The sequence below is a fragment of the Castor canadensis genome, chromosome 9, assembly GCF_047511655.1.
Source record: "Castor canadensis chromosome 9, mCasCan1.hap1v2, whole genome shotgun sequence".
Lineage (NCBI taxonomy): Eukaryota > Metazoa > Chordata > Mammalia > Rodentia > Castoridae > Castor > Castor canadensis.
Window position 1 is genome coordinate 149,436,060 of NC_133394.1, and position 16,048 is coordinate 149,452,107.

Sequence of the window (16,048 nt, forward strand, 5' to 3'; positions counted from 1 at the left end):
CATGTCAGAAGTTTCACTGTTTTCTTAGTAGGTCAGAAATAAATGACAAATAGTACAAAGATGTGTTGGGGACAAGCATGGTGACCATGGTCAATTTCACTATTGCTTCCTGAAATGTGCTTTCAAGATGTAAAATACATCAAGAGCATTTTGAAGCAAAGACCATGACTCTGGCGAGCACAGCGGGCGTGCACGGCAGAGGCCTGTGTTGTGAGGAGCAAGTGCAGAAAGAGCGATAAACATGTGCCAACCCTTGTCCTGCACAGAGCTGAACACAAGCAGCTATGCAGCACAGGACCAGACAAGCCCATCTGTATTTTCTAGTAGACATGTACTTTATTAGCTGTAAAGTCATTCCCATGTAACCTCTCACATTTCACTCTGTGCAAATAAAAGAACTCGAGGGTACTGAGCCACCCACCAGACCGTCTGTTCATACACTCGTCTGGCCAGGAGCAGTGTGAACCAACTCCTGTCTGCCAGATACCAGGGTGCTGTGTGCACAGCTGTGGTCCATGTGCTGCACGTTTTTGGCTCCCAGGTGATCCCATGGACACTTCCTAGAGGCGCAAGGTGCACAGGCACAAGGTGGCAGGCCCACACTTCTGAGGCCTACTTCCTTCTTGGAATAGAAGCTCCTTGGGCCTCACAAGCCTGCCCTCAACCCTGCCATTAATGTGCGAGGGGGTAGGGAGCAGCCAGAGTGAGGCCAGATGGAGGGTCCCAAGTAGGCAGGCTGGGGCCACGGAGCTTCTTAGTGCAGACTCATGACAATGAGTAGGTGACTATAACAGCATTTACTAGTCACCAGGAAAATGTAAGTTAAGTTTCTTGTCTATGACACCGTGACTGTGTGTCAGTGGACTTGCAGGCAAGAAGCCGCAAGGAAGCAAGAACAATTGTGTGCTGAGAGGTACTGTTAACCTGTTCTTTCCTGAAGCTACGGGGACAGGCAAGGTTCGAGGGGTCCATTGAGCCCTGGGTCAATGTGGGAAGCATGAGGTGTATCTGGCCACTTTTCTGGAGCAGCCCCTGCCATGTGTCACACAGCATGGCCTCCATCAAGGTGTGAGCCCTAACCACCTCACCCCTGCCATCTACATTAATCAGGACTGTTACATAGACCACGCTCAACCCCCGTGCGTTCCCGGCTCTCACCGGGCATGCCACCACTGGCTGGAAGTCCTTCTGTGAAGTACACATCTGTCTCAGGCCCCTTGCCTCTCAACGTGGCTCCATGATCAAAACAGTCGCAGCTACGCTTTGGTGCCAGAGACAGCTGGTAGCACTGGGTGTGTCAGAGGCATCTGTGTACCCTCTGCCTGCAGGCTGCTGCCCGGGCGGCTAGCTGTCATACCAGTCAAGGAAGAGCAGGGAGAAGGAGCACATCACGAGGAAGAAGAGGATCCACACACGGAAGCCAGCGTTGTTTTTGATGGCCTGGTGGGCAGAAGCACAGATGTGTCATACACAGGACTGGGTTTAAAGACCCTTTTCTTCCCTGTGCTCTCCTTGAGTAGGTGGCCAAATTAAGTAAAGCCAGAAAGTGGGGCTAAACCCCACAGAGGACAAATGGGTTGTATCTTCATCACTGCATAGCTGATATCTAGAAGTGCTGCCTTATCTCCCGGGACACACATCGCTCACACCTGTTCGGAAGTCTAAGCCCTGTGCGTGTGTTTCCCAGGAGTGCCATATCAGTGGTGACCCATAGCCAGTTCTGCAATGGCTCTACCCTGAGGACAGAGCTCTGGAAACAGATCCAGCAGAGGACTGGGTCGTCATATACAGCCAGCCTCTGGGTTTCAGCTCCTTGGTGGCACCCATCCCAGCTTCAGGGAGCTGGCCTGGCCCTAGCCAGGACCCCTCCCACCACTCTGCTCCTTGTAGTGTAGGGAGCAACAGCCTCTGGACCACCTGGAGGTGGGCCAGCACGTCTCACACACCCACACTGCTTGGTCTGCCCTGACCACAACCCCATGGCCACACATTTGCAGGACCAGTCTTGAGCTCTGCCCTGCCTGGCTTTTGGCAGCCCTGCCAATGGGACTAATGCTGCTTCTGGGCTTAGTGCTGTGCCAAATCTGTCCCGGGGCCCCGGAGTACCCACCTCTCGGATGTCCTCATTGCCTTCCTTAATGTTTTCAGTCGCCCCCACGACTAACTGGTGGATGCTGTCGATCTCTGCTTCCTGCCAAAGGGAAGTGTTAGGAAAATATGGCCACCTCCTCCTCCCTCCGTTGACATCCTAGTGAAAACAGTAGCTGCCACTTACTGAGGGCTGGAGGTTTTACTGCAGTCATGAATCCTCACAGCACTGAGAGGTAGGTACCACCACCTCAGTTCTCTGAAAGGAAACTTAGGGTTCAGAGACGATTACTAATGAACCCAAAGTCACCCAGCAACCGAGTGCAGGACAGGGATGAGACTACCACCTTGTTGGACCCTAAAGCCTGTGCTCCTTCCCCTACCTGCCATCTCTGCTGTGTCTTGCCAAACGACAAAGACAACGTGGAAGAGCTACATTCTGGACTGGCCACCACATGCAGGGACTTTCCCTCCAAGTCCTTCATTTATTCTTCCTAAGACCCAGAGAAAAAAACGGTTGTGCTGTAAAACACATATGCTAGCTTTAAAGTGTGCTTTGTGTTGTAAGATCATCTCTCTAAAAATAGGCAGAAAGTTTAAAATGGGAAGTGAGATGCTTGCAGAGAACATCTCTAAATGCTTGGGACCCTCAGCCAGGTGTGGGGTCCTGCCTCCCGTACAGCACATGTGGCTCAAAGCCCACAGCCCGCAGTGGCAGAAGGGAGCCACGCAGCTGCCTTTCAAGCAGGCTTGGGTTCATGTCAGGGTGGCAAGGCTGCCCAGTAGCATGGGACTTTAGGGACCTGTGTGGTACAGCACTGCAAGGAAAAGCAATCCTGGCTGCCTTATTTCCAGAGGTGATATCTCACAAAGGGCATATGGGTGAGGACTACTTTCTCTATAGTCATACCTCGTGGAGACTCAAAGCAGTGCTAATCAGCCCTTGCCAACACTCCTATGAGGGGTTTGCTAGGACCCACTGCAACACTAGTGAAAACCCAACACACACAGTTTCCTAAGTCTTAGCAGTGCTTAGCAAGGCTCTGGCTGGACCCTCTCCCCTGTATGGGTAGGGTAGCAGCTCTCTTTGATGGGCCTTGCCTCTGGACTAGCCCCTGACAAGCTGAGAGTCATGACGTTAGAGGCCTCTGGAACTCCTCAGACTCCTCCAAGGTGGCTGAGTCAGGGATCTGAGGAACGGTGCTGCTTTGGCCATCCCAGACCTCACTGCTCTCACTGCCTGCAAGATACAGAGGTAATGTCCTCTTTGCCAGGGCTGCTGCTGTGCAAAAAAAATAGTGTACTGCCAGCTTTGCTATGCCACACCTAGCAACAACAGCAGTCCCTACCCGTTAAGAGCCTGCAACGGGTCGGGTGTCTCAGCATTTCCTACTTCCTGGCTCAGTGAGGAGACGTCAGCCCTGCTTTACAGATGAGGAAAGGGCTGGGGGAAGCAGCCCTGGTCACATGACACATGACAGTGACACATGGCAGTGAGGCCTGGGCTTGTGTGACTCCACTGGAACCAGAAGCAAGTGGTGTAGTTTAGGGAAAGTTGTTTCATGAGAGAGCCAAGAGCCCAGAAGAATGTGGTTTTTCAAACCCTTTCAGTCTGTGGGTACTAAAAACAAAAGATTAAAAGTCTCGCCAGCTGGAAGGATTTCAGAAGTGTAGGTGGGAAGAAGTGACATGACAACTCAGTCACCAAAAGCATCCCTGTTCCCCAGGAGGCCGCTCTCCCTGAGGCAGCACGGGCCGTGTCTGACCTCCCTAATGCTGTTGACTGAAAAGGGGCTGTCAGGCACCATGCTGGCGCTTTTACAGTTAACCCTGAACCCTGCAGCAATCCTGCAGTTCTAGAAAAGGGGAACTGTAAGTAGAGGACTACCCATCCTTCCCGAGGGCAGCCAGAACCAAGAGTGGCCTGCTTCCCAGGCCTGGACTACACCTGCATATGCCCCTGTGTGGTGTGCCGTCCCTGCCCCTGCCTCCACTCCCAACTCCCATCACCATCCCCATCCCACCTGCCCTCTACCTCCACGGGTGCAGCTGCTTAGTCCCAAACCTAGGTCCCAGTGCAGAGCCCCCAGGGTGCCCACCAGCCTGAGGGATCCTGAGCACAATGGGCAGGCTGTGCAGGGCGCTGCCTGCACCTGCAGAGGCCGGACGCCTTCAGGAGAATCTCAGTATGGTTCTCTCTGAAGTGAGAACTAAAAACTACTGTCACTTGTGTCTGCTTACCTGTTGCAAAACCTTTTCGGTGAATATCTCTTGGAGTCTGGAAATCTCAACCACTTTCCCTTCAATTTGCCTTCATAAAAAGAAGAACCAATAGATTATGTGTTAACTGTTAGCCCTAAGTAATCTAAGAGGAGTGTCATATCTCTAAAGAACCATCTTTTCTGAGTGAAGATAGGAGAGGAGGAGGGGCAGGCCATATTGGCTGGGGAGGAGCTGGGCAGGGAGAGTCAGTTCCGCTGACTGGTTCATAGTCCTTTCTCCAGGCTCTGTCCTGTGCACCGGGTGTAACCTGAGCCTCACACCCAAGAGGCAGGTGTGCACACTGCCCTCTGCATCCTGGAGACTTTCTGGGGACCAGGGAACGCAGGGTTATTCCAATACAAAATGCAGTCTCCGCTAAATCCTGTGCCTCATCTAGTTGCCTAGTAACACATGCTGCAGATCTGAAAGACAACTTTGCAACATGCAAAGCGTATTTCCCACTCAAGCCAACTCCCTGTTGCAAGGAAAAACCTCGAATTCCATTTGCAAACACCACATGTGGGCTTGCAACTGTGCCTGCCAGACTTGAAACACTTCAGCGAGCCCTCTTCTCTACTTCAGGGCTGCACATGGTACCCTGGGGCAGGCTGGGGCCTGACTATTAAGAGTGGAGGCAGGCACAGGATGAAGTTAGCTGCTTGCTGCTTCAGCATCAAGCCTGCACAATCTGGGCTGGAGGTGAAAGGTGGCAGGATGGCTCCCTCCAGAACGGGAAGGTGAAAGGAAGGGAGAGGAACATGGGAAGAAAAGCCAGGATCAGGCTTGGTGGAGGAACAGCAAGGTGGGTCGGGGGCAGATAGGGAGAGCTGCGCTGGGCAGAGGGAAGCCTTGGAGGCCAATCTCTAGGGACAAAAGACCAAGAGCCTCTTGGGGAAGACCCTGCCCAGAATATGCAGGTACAACATCCAAAGCTTATTTGGGGTACATGCCATACAGGCCTTGCTTTCAGGATGTCATAAACATTCCCACTGCAACGGAGACATGAGTGCTTTTGCTACAGGGCCAGTCATGGCACTTGGACGAGATTGGCCACTTGAAGTAGACTCCAGTGGAGCTAGCGTCTGTCCTTCACAGGCCCCTCTGCATTGAACTGCTCCATGAGACCTGTTGGTGGGTGGGGTGGTCCTCATATTCAGGGTGATCTGCAATTATGAACTGGTCTTCTCTGGGAGACGCAGCACTTGGGAGTTGGGAGCCTGTGCAGGAGGCAGCTGGCCTCCTCCAACAGGCCCACAGGTGGAGAGGCTGTGGACTGAGGCAGCGTCTCCATCTAGCTTAGCCCGCCTTGCCACAATGGCTCAGGGTGCCCGGGCACCAAAGTAAATGAATAGAGTTCCCAGTTCTTAGAAAGGTTGTAAGGAGGCCATCTGCTCACAAAGGAAATACACACGTACCTCACTTCATCGAACAAGCTGTTCATTTCACCAATGAGTCTCTGGTTTTCTTGTTCAAACTGTAAGGAAACATACACTTTCACGATGACTTCACACTGAGTCAGGCAAGGATCTATAAGGGACCTTCCAGCCACCCTCCAAGATCACTGCCAAGTCCTGCTTGCCAGCATGCTACGTGCATTAGTGTGAGAAACACCCCAAAGAACAGCCATGTGGCTGGCTGACTGTCATCCATCCGAACTAAGCACGCAGCTCACGCTTGCTACTAGCCACTAGTTGTGAGGCATCTAGGAAGTCATGGGTCAGCTGGCTATCCCCATTCTCTTTCTGCCTCTGGTAGCAGTGTTTTTAGATGGAGAAAGACCTGGTGTGGGGAGGGCTTAAAGAGGGAGGGGAGGAGTGTAGGGCAGAAGTTCACCCAGGGTCCTGGGATTTCTGGCCATGCCTGACAGGGACAGAGGCCTACCATGTGATAACTGTGCATGTTCCAAATCCCCTGGGTGACTCTGAGCGTCTTGGTGGGGAGGGAACAGGGTAGACCCAATTTTGGGAAGGCATTCCAGCTACTCTTTCACATCTATTAAGCTGCTGTCAAAGCCACAAATACATGCTGACGTTCTGTGCCAGGCACTGCACAGATGCAAGCCCCCTTACCCTAGGAGGCTTTGCCAAACACCCGGTTCTCACTCATGCTGCCCAAGTCACCTCTCACCCACTTCAGTCTGTCCTCTACTCCCTGCTCAAATGCCAGACCCCACAGACTGCTTCCTCTTGGCTCTGCCCCCTTGGGAGACCCTGCAGAACACGTTTTAGGCAGTGTCCTCCATGACGTGCCATAGCCCGCCTCTGTTGGGATCTCCTGCAGTCTCCACAGCACACAAGCACCATATTGCATTTACTGCTTCCTTCTGCACAGGAGAGCTCTCTGCCTGTCCAGGGGACTCTGACCAGTCCCTCAAACCCAGCCTCAGGCACCCTGTTTAAGGCCAGCACCTTGGAGCAGCCAATCCCTTTGTAGCTCCCCTGCATCTGGCTCCATCCTGACATGACTCCATTTGTTTAGGGCCGGGTCCCTCCTGTGGAGCCCAGGCCCAGGCAGGACTGTCATGTGACAGGGTGTTGCTTCTCAGCCTTGCAGCTCATCAAAACACAAAGAGGCCTCTCTGTTCCAGACCTACCAGGTCAGAAGATGGGCAGTTTGGCAAAGCTCCCTGCAGGAGCCTTAGCCACAGCAGGCTGCTGATACAGCATTGCTGTGAGCTTTTAATTAGGCATCAAAGAGGGTACTTAACAATAAAAATTTCACTTTTGAATTTGAAAGTATCAGCTCTGTTAACTGTCAACTCAACAATGACTTAAGAGACCAGTATTTAAGGAAAACATGTAATTACTTCAGCATGTAGGTGCTAATTTCACTCCCACTAATTCTCTCTGGTACTACTTGGTGTATTTTTTGGAGGGAAGCATTTCCTTTGGGTTTTTCTAATGATAAAATATGGCCCTGCCCTTTTAAATCCACAGTCGTTTTATACTTTGAAATTGTTCCTAAACAAAATTAACTAGTGTTCTAGATGACTCATTACTGGTCTGTTCCTTAGGAACAACTCTGATGCCTGTGACATGGCATTACACGTTCTTTTGGCCCCTCAGCAGCTGTTAACTCTGAAAGCTTCCATCAGTCCCTTGTGCATTCAGGACTGGAAGCAGATTCTGGCTCTGGTTACCTTTGACTCCACAGGTTCTCTATGTTACCTAAGACACATCTGGTGCCTAGAGGAAGAAACATGCCTCAAGGGATCCCACAGGGTAACAGCTGTAGAGACAGAGGTCTGCCAATGGCCAGGAGCATCAATGAAGAGTGGCCTCTACTCGGTAGGGTTACAATGAAACTAAGTTTAAAAAAAAAGACACACACCTGTTCCCCCCAGAGAAGTGCAAGGTCACTGCTTAATGAGCCCAGCAGGGCTCAGGCTGACCAGGTAACAACTGTGACTACATTCACTGGCACTAGGTTTCAGGGTAGTCTTCTGAATGCTGAACCTGACTCTACGGCCAGTGGTAGTGACAGATGGTGGGTGTGTCCAGTGAGGATGAGAGCCAGTTCTGTGGCCTTGGGGGAATGCTTGAATGATCCTGGGCCAATCACTGGCTTCTGGGCCCCCTATCAGTTTCTTTGCCGTCACAAGCCTTATCCTTTGCTGATTCAGAGTGTGGAGCCAGGGCTAGAACTCCAGCTCCTTCACCTTTAGCGCTGAATGACCTTCAGTACACAGCCTTTGTCGCTGGAATGGGCTAACAGTACCAAGCAGGATCAAGCAGAAGGAACATGAGATTTAAAACATTTGAGTTGTTTATGGGTACATGGCATGTAATATATGCTCTCAGCAAATGTTACTTGTCATTTTGCTCTGTCTGGGAGACAAATTCTACACATGCAAAGTGAGTGGCAGATACTCTGAAGGTCCTTCTCTGGTCTCAGATTGTAAAGACTGGGGCCCTTGGCCATTTTGCTCTCTCAGGCACTGGGAAAGGCAAACACAGACTTTTCTTCTAGTGTCTGCCTCTGATGTGTGGCCACATTACCTCCCCACACACGTAGGAACTTCACCAGGTACAGTGCAGAAGGAATGGCCTGGTTTCTCCTGTTAGCACCACAGGAATAGACGTCTACATGCCCTGAGAAAACAACCTGACCTCAGTCTAAGACACACTTCCTTCATCTACGTGAATGTTATGATTGGATATGGCGTGTCCCCATGCTGAAGGCTTGGTGCCCAGTTTGTGGGTCCATCATTAAGAGATGATTGGACCACGAGGCTCTGACCTGATCAATGCATCAACCGGTGATGGATCCATAGTCTGAAGGCATTACTGGGAGGTGATGGAAACTTCAGAGGTGGAGTCTCACTGGAGGACACAGGTTCCTGGGGGGGCGGTTCCCTCAGGAGCCATGCCTTGTCCCAGGCCTCTGTCTTGCTTTCTCTGCTTCCTAGCTGCCTTGAGGTAGCAGCTCTATTCACCATACCTCCCGCCTTGATGCTCTGCTTTATCTCAGGCTCATCAACAGTGCAGCCAGCAAAACCAGACTATAACCTCTGAAGCCATGAGTCCAAGTAAGACTGCCCTCCCTTAAGTTGTTTACCTCAGGTGTTTTTATAGTAATTAGCAGCTGGCTAACACAGTAAGTAGCTGAAAGGAATGTAAGAGGCCTTGGTGGGTAAGGTGTGTGAGCAGGGCCCTCCAGGCACGATGGATGGCTCACTGTTCTGGCCCTGCTGTGGCCTCTCTGCTCTGTTCTGCTTAGAGCTCCTACCCAAATACATGCTTTACTTCAGCCAGACTAACCTCCAACACTCCCCTCTCCCCATCTTCTAGCCACAGCAGTAGAGAATCATGTGGAAGAGTCTAGGGAAGGCAAACTTGACTCTGAACAAAGCAGAGCAAAAAAAAAAAAAAAAAAGAGTCTAGGGGTTGGGAACTCACTGACCTTGGGCAGGTGACTTAGGCTGTCTGTAAAATGGGGTCAGCAATGCTCCTTCTATGTGAGGATGCATAAATCAACACATGCAAGAGTGCTCAGAGCGGTCCATGCAGTGCGTGGCACATGTGTGTACCATGACTTAACTGCCTTAGTCCATGAGGAAGTCAGCTGGACTTTCCAATAGGGCTTTGCTAGAGTTTCTAATCTGATTTTAAAGGATATAAATCCAGTTTGTAATATATTGTTACAGAATTCTTTTCTTAACTAATCCTCTTTACTATAGCTTTAGAAAGAAACCACTCCTACAAAGGCCTCTGAATATGAACTGAGGCATGGAGAAGGCCTTTGCATTGCAAAGAGCTCAGAGCAGCTACAAGGGACCCCCACCTCTTGGCTCAGGAGTGTATGGCCTTGCCCCTTTCTGGGCTCTTCCAGTGTGCTTTCTTCACGCCAAACCCCTTCACACACCTGGCTCTGCAACCCTTACCTCCCCAGGGTCTGTATTTCAGCCTTCAGACTCTCCTAATGCTCTTCTTGAGGCATGAGCTGAGCCTGGGGCTTCCATGGGCCTACCTCAGGGAACATGGGCTAGGGCATGCAGGTTTAAGAAACAGAAACTACATAAGTCTTTCAAAATTGTCCCAAGGAATACATCAGTAATGACAGAAGGGTCTACTTGAATACAATGAATGTGGACTTAGAAAAGGAAGAATTTTCTTGATGAAACCAAAAACATTTTGGTTGTATTCTGCCTGACCAGAAGACCTCTGTTAACTTGAAGGCACTGATACACCTGTATCATGAGTTAGAAATGGAAATTTATTGCACAAATCATACCATACCCTGCAATCATTCTGGAATATATAACAACTGTTCCTTTGGATGAAATAATGAATTAAATTGCTGTTATCAGGCTTAATTCATTATTTCACCCTGAGGAAAAATTCTGAAGCAGTGATTATGAATTATGGCCACAATTTGCTACACTACTTTCCAATTTAAAACTAATAGTGTGGTATTCCTCTTCATTTTCAGGACTGAGCCTCTTAAGATTTGGGTTACTTAGACTGTAAGACATGGCACTTAGCTATTACTCCCAATTAAGAAAGATGTCAGCTGAACATTAAGTGGCCTGTCATGAAAGTACTGAGCCTGACAGTCTTTGGCCCCATCCACTCAAAGCCACAATGAAAATCAGGTTCTCGGACTTCTGACTGCTTTAGTTGCTGATACTAAAATACCGGGACAATGTTTTACAGGATGACTTGGCTAGGACAGGAGAAGGAAATGGAAGTGCCCACATCACTGTCAGTGGGAAGATGAGCCTCACACTCTATATGGGAGTGCTGCACAGGCACAGGAGGGCCATGTGCACTGTGCACAGGTGTCTGTGGGTGTGCTGAGTGGCTGCACCACCTGCCTCTGCTGGGCGCTCCTGTAGGCGCCGTTGTACCCTGCTGCATGCCTCCCTAGGGCTTTGGCTTGTTGTTGTTCCTCCTATCTACAGAGGCTGGGAATCCAGCTCTACTACTTATTAACCAGAGGTCGTTGAGCGGGACCCTTTCTGCTTTCTGCCAAAGACAGCAGGTGGTGACACCCCACTGCCTCTTATGGCAATTATCACAGGGCAGAGCAGTACAGAAAAGCTCTTTCTGCTGTTAGCAGTTGCACAACGGAGAGGCTGAGATTTGGGAGAGCCGACCATGTTGTGGACACTTGGCCTTGATAGTATGACAGCAGGCGGCTTCCTGGAAACTCAAGCACAGGAGTTTCACTCTCTGGGTCCTGTCATTCAGAGAGGCCACACAAACACTGCTGGAAACGAGCGGCCAGAGCTCTTGCCAGACCTCTGTTTCCCTCTGAAGCCATCCAGAGATGACAAAAGATAGCAACTGGCCACCGTGGGACAGGTCACCAAAAGGAGATGAGCTCGGGACTGGCGGATTGGGTCAAGCAGAGTGCTTGCCTAGCAAGCCTAATGCCCTGAGTTCAAACCCCAGTGCCACCATAAAAACCAAAAAGGAGATGGGCTCAGTCATGAAGCCCATCTTTCAGTCATCCTTGTGCCTTCTTCTCATTTCCGTAACAGCAGTGAGATGAATGATTGTATCCCCTTGGCAATTACAAAAGACCCATTTAATTTGGAAGACTATTTTACTGCTGGCAGAAAGACATCTATTATTAGTAAAATCACCCCAAGGCAGTTTCTTAGTTAATTACGCTGCTGCAAATTTAAAACACATGAGAAGCATATTAGGGACTAGGAAATCAAATTGGTTAAGTGTCTATAAAATACATATGATGCAAGGGCGTTTAGCACGACCTTCTACTCAGTGAACTGGCCTCAGGACAGCTCCCCAGTTAGGCAGAGAAAGCGTTACCATTTGTATTTCTTCCGGGGACAACTCATCTTCACCCTTGCCGTCACTCCATGCTCCCAATTCGGGTTGTGTCTCAGCCAAATGCTTTTCTGTTAAAAAAAAAAAAAAAAAGTAGATAAAAGGCCAAGTATTTATTTTAGAATAGGTGAAGCCACCTATTCTGAATACATAAAAACACAAGGCAGGAACAGGGCTGCACAGCTTTTTCTGCGTTTATCTGTTGCCTAGTACTCAGGCCTCACACTGTATGTGTGCGAGAGACAGACGTGCGGACCGCTTCAGCACTCACTCAGCTCAGCAGAGGCTGCAAACTAGACACAAAATCTTCAGATTTGAAAGTACAGATTTTATTTCAAAGCACATACTCATACCTTCCTTCAAGGATTTGTAATCCTACTTTAAGGATTACAAAATATATGGATAGTTTCATTGCTTAAAAAAATATATATATATACGTATATATAAATAATAGAGGAGGCAATAGGACATTCTCTCTCTGGAGTTACTGCTTTGATGTGATCTCCTTGCCTTTATCAAGCATGTTTATATACAATGGATACACTATTCTCTACCCACCCCCTACTCAGAAATAACAGATAGTTGTATGTGCACACACAGTGGCCTGTTTTTCACAAAGACATCAATGGTAATACATTGTTCTAAAATTTGCTTTTTATGATTTATCAACATATCTTGAAGAACATCTTAGGTCAGTCCACATAGCTCACCCTCATCTTTTGCACTGCTGCTTGGTATTCCATTGCAAGGATACACTGTTCTATCCTGACTACAACTCAGAGTTTCACTATCTGAGCACTGTATCTCAGTCCATGCCGTGGGTGCCCCTGGAGTCCTTCTCTAGGACAGATGCCTAGGCATGGAACTGCTGAGTGGGAAGGGATGACCATTTTAACGTAGAGAACTTTTTGCTTATTCCTCAATGAAGAACTCATACCCCAGGCTCTTAGGGCTGCTGCCACCCTGCACCTGCCTGGACAGGTCTGCAGGCCCTGCCAGGCTGAGGTGGGGTAGACAGCAGTGGAGGACAGGGGCTGTTCCTCAGTGGAGACTGTGATGTATCCCTGTCTCCAAAGGTGACTTTGTGTCTGTATTTCACAGTGCCTCTGGGCTCACTGGCTTGCCAAGGACTCAAAGGCAAATGCTCCATCTTCTTCCTTTTTTCCTCAACCTCAGCAAATTTCCTATAGTTGATCTCAGTCCCATGACTGGGTGTTTGGTAGGGGAAGCACATAATAACAGTGGTGATTTAGGGGTAGACAATCAGGCAGGACCTGCACAAAAGCCACAGTTATTACCAAAAATACATCTTCACAAATAATCTCCACGTCATCTACGACTTCCTAGATTTTTTAAAGGCTGATTTTGCTGGAACGGTCATTCAAGAAAAGCATATTCATAAAGGCCTGGCTGAAGAACCCTTGCCAACTGAGGTGGCATGCTAGGGTAGGGATGTTTGTACTTTTCAACTACCACCTCTACCCTAGGAGCTCTATCTCTCTTGCTTGTCTTCATTATGGTTCCCATTTCAAGCTCTGTTTTTTTTTTCTTTTTCTTTTTTAAGGATAAGAACACCAAAATTAGAATCACATGAGCCCTGTTCCTATTGGAACCAAGCATAAATTAGCTAAGTAGGATGAGAAAGTTTTCTTACTAGAACTCGTGTTCAAGTTTGTGAGCCTCTGAAGCCTTCATGACCTGTGGCTCAGCCTGAAGCACAGTGCGCTCATGCCAAGAGTCAAGTCCAGATGTCCGGCCTGACATTCAAGTCTTCCGTGGTCTTGGCAGGGCCCCTCACAGGACCATATACCTGCCCTTTTTTCCTTTGGGCTAGCCGGAAGACAGTTTCTTCCTGTTGGTGGACATCTTGCTAAGCTTACCCACAGCTGACAGAGCTTTTGTGAGCCTGGTCTGCATGCACTGTTCAGTGGCCTTTCCACCCTTACTTCCCACTCCCCCGCCCTTCCACATGCTACTATTCCCAGGGATTTTCCTAACAACTGCACTCCATTCCAATCTCCACGCTTTGTGGCCTCTGAGCATTTGCTTAGAATGCCCTAAGCTTCCACTGTTTTCAGGTCCAGCCTTACTTTTTCTCAGGGCCACCTCCTCAGGCATGAAGTCCCCCTGATCCTCTGCCTGAATTATGCACCCACCTCTGCCTTCTCTTAAGGCACTATGTACTTTTTCCCAGGGGCTGGACTCTTATTCTTCCTGTCAAGTGTGAGCTCCCTGAGTGCAGGAACCATGACTCACTTGGGAAAAATTTCTGAATGTCAGTGAAACTGCAGGCAGGAAACAAATTACAAATGGGTACAAGAACACATGCCGGCTAGATAGAATTCTGAAGGAAAAGGCCTAAACACCAGATGTGGTCAGATTGGCTGTGGCCGCAGAGATGTTGAACACTGCCAACTAAATGAAAACGTGCATATGACAAGCAAGAGACCAGCCTCCACCTACTACATCCCCTGTCTTTCACCAAAACATGGTCAAGTGACACCTCAGGTTTCAAACTGAAGATTAAAAAAAACCTGAAAAGCAACGATAAACAGACAGTGTTCACACAGACCAGGTTTACACAGTCTTTGTCAACTCTGGATAAACTTAGCAAAATGTCCACAAATAGGAAGAAATTGTCTTCTGGCTGGCATAAGAAAAGGGCAAGTACGTGGTCCTATGAAGGTGTGGAGCAGTGTGCAGGGAAGATTTACCCTGCCAACATCATGGCTGAGCTGGAGAGGTGTTAATCCCAGAAAACAGGCAGCACCATGCAAGTTGGTGTGGGCCTCTCCCTTCCCTGACCCTCTCCTCCTTAGGGGTGTATCCAGGCAATGGCTTTAAATTGCCTGTTTCCTGGGACCCTTAATGTCCTTAGCCCTGAGCTCTCCCTGGTTGCTACGACACTGCTTTCACCTTCCCCTCTGACTGGACATGAGTAGACCAGCATGTGAATTCTTTACCCTGCCCACTCCCCTCACTTCCCCCTGTGCTCACCCCAGGCAGCAATGCCCCCTTCTACCAGCTGCTCAGCTCCAAGCCTGCAAGCCACCCGAGTGCTCTCACCCCCATATCGTATATTCACCTACCAGCTGACCTGAGTGCTTCTCTAACCCCAATTCTACCACAGTCTCCAGCGGTTGCAGAAGAGGTGCTATAGGAGATGCATGACATGTCTGACTGTCCATACCAAATCTTCACAGAGTTTTAACCTGGAAGCCACACTGTGTCACACCCCAGCTTCAAAACTTCCAGTGGCTTCTAGTCATGCTTAATCAAAGCCAAATGCTAGTGCAGCTCACCTTGCACCCGGCCTCTGCCTGGTATCACTTTCTTACATCGCCTTCCCGCCCTTTTCACTCCAGCCCTCCTAGTGGGTGTGAGGCAGCACCTGTCATAACATCCACATTTCCCTGATCACTAATCATGTTGAACACACTCTGCTTACTGCCAAATGCAGATATTCCTTCAAGTAACTTCTATCTTCTATCCAAACCCTTATTCTATATTTTGATGGGTTGTCCTTTAGTATTAAGTCTGAGAGGACTTTGTGTATTCTGGATAAAAGCCCCTTATCAGAAGTGTTACTTGTAAACATTTTCTCCCATTCTGTGGGCTCTTTCTTGATGGTGTCTTTTGAAGCAGAAAAGTTGTTAGCCATGGTTGCTGCCTTTTACCTCCTCACCTCCCTGCAGGACAAGCTGATGCTCAGCATGGCTGTGAGTGCTAGAGCTGGCTCCCAGGGCCTCCGCAGGGCGCTCATCATGTGCCCTTTTTCTCCTTATGCCAGTTGGATCTAACCCAGGGGCTCCCCCTTAGCAAGGAGGCAGCCTTGTGATCACATGCATTTTAAGAAAAAAGCCTAAAGCCCAGCATCACTCCAATCTGGCCACTAATTCTGTACCCCACGGAGGCACCTGGCCTCTCCTCACGTCAGCGTGAACCAGTCTGTGGTTCGGAAGAGGCTCGGGCACATGAGTTCTATCACATTTCCTGAGTGCCTCCTGTGCACTGAGCACTGTTCTGGTGCCTGTGTTAGAGTAATACATGGGTACAGGCCCGTCACCCTCAGGGGCATGGTGAGACATAAAACACAGAAACCCTTACACTCAGAACCTATGTCTTAGCAGGGGAGATAGGTAATACAGAGTGCAAACGAGTAATGATGGGGAGAAAGCACAAGGGAGGACAGGAAGTGCTGGCGGGCTCCTTCATCCTCTCCCTTCTATCCACCCTCATCCCGTGGACCCCAGCCTGTCTGAGGGGCTGGTGCTGTGTACAGCCCTGTCCCTGACTTCTCTATCACCAGCTGTGCTGGACATCTCACCTCCATGTGTCCTGACTGAGTGTGCTGCAGCCTGTGAAGGGCGGCTCTTTCCCCCAGGGTGTCCCAAATGCAGTAG

The 16,048-nt window shown here is 49.4% G+C and overlaps 1 protein-coding gene across 4 annotated transcripts in view; it reads right to left on the reverse strand.

Moving 5' to 3' along the window:
• Positions 1 to 102: 102 nt before the first annotated feature.
• Positions 103 to 16,048, reverse strand: part of Stx18 (syntaxin 18) — a 106,576-nt gene continuing 90,630 nt past the window's right edge. For 3 of the 4 annotated variants that reach the window (XM_074042625.1, XM_074042628.1, XM_074042626.1), the window contains exons 7-11: positions 11,628 to 11,716; positions 5,766 to 5,824; positions 4,330 to 4,399; positions 2,111 to 2,191; positions 103 to 1,440 (exon numbers count right to left, since the gene is read on the reverse strand). In XM_074042625.1, the coding sequence (XP_073898726.1) occupies positions 1,345 to 1,440; positions 2,111 to 2,191; positions 4,330 to 4,399; positions 5,766 to 5,824; positions 11,628 to 11,716 (395 nt within the window). In that variant the 3' untranslated portion in view covers positions 103 to 1,344. Of the gene's footprint in view, positions 1,441 to 2,110; positions 2,192 to 2,275; positions 2,359 to 4,329; positions 4,400 to 5,765; positions 5,825 to 11,627; positions 11,717 to 16,048 lie in introns of all 4 variants that reach the window. The other variant, XR_012435880.1, reaches the window with a different exon arrangement.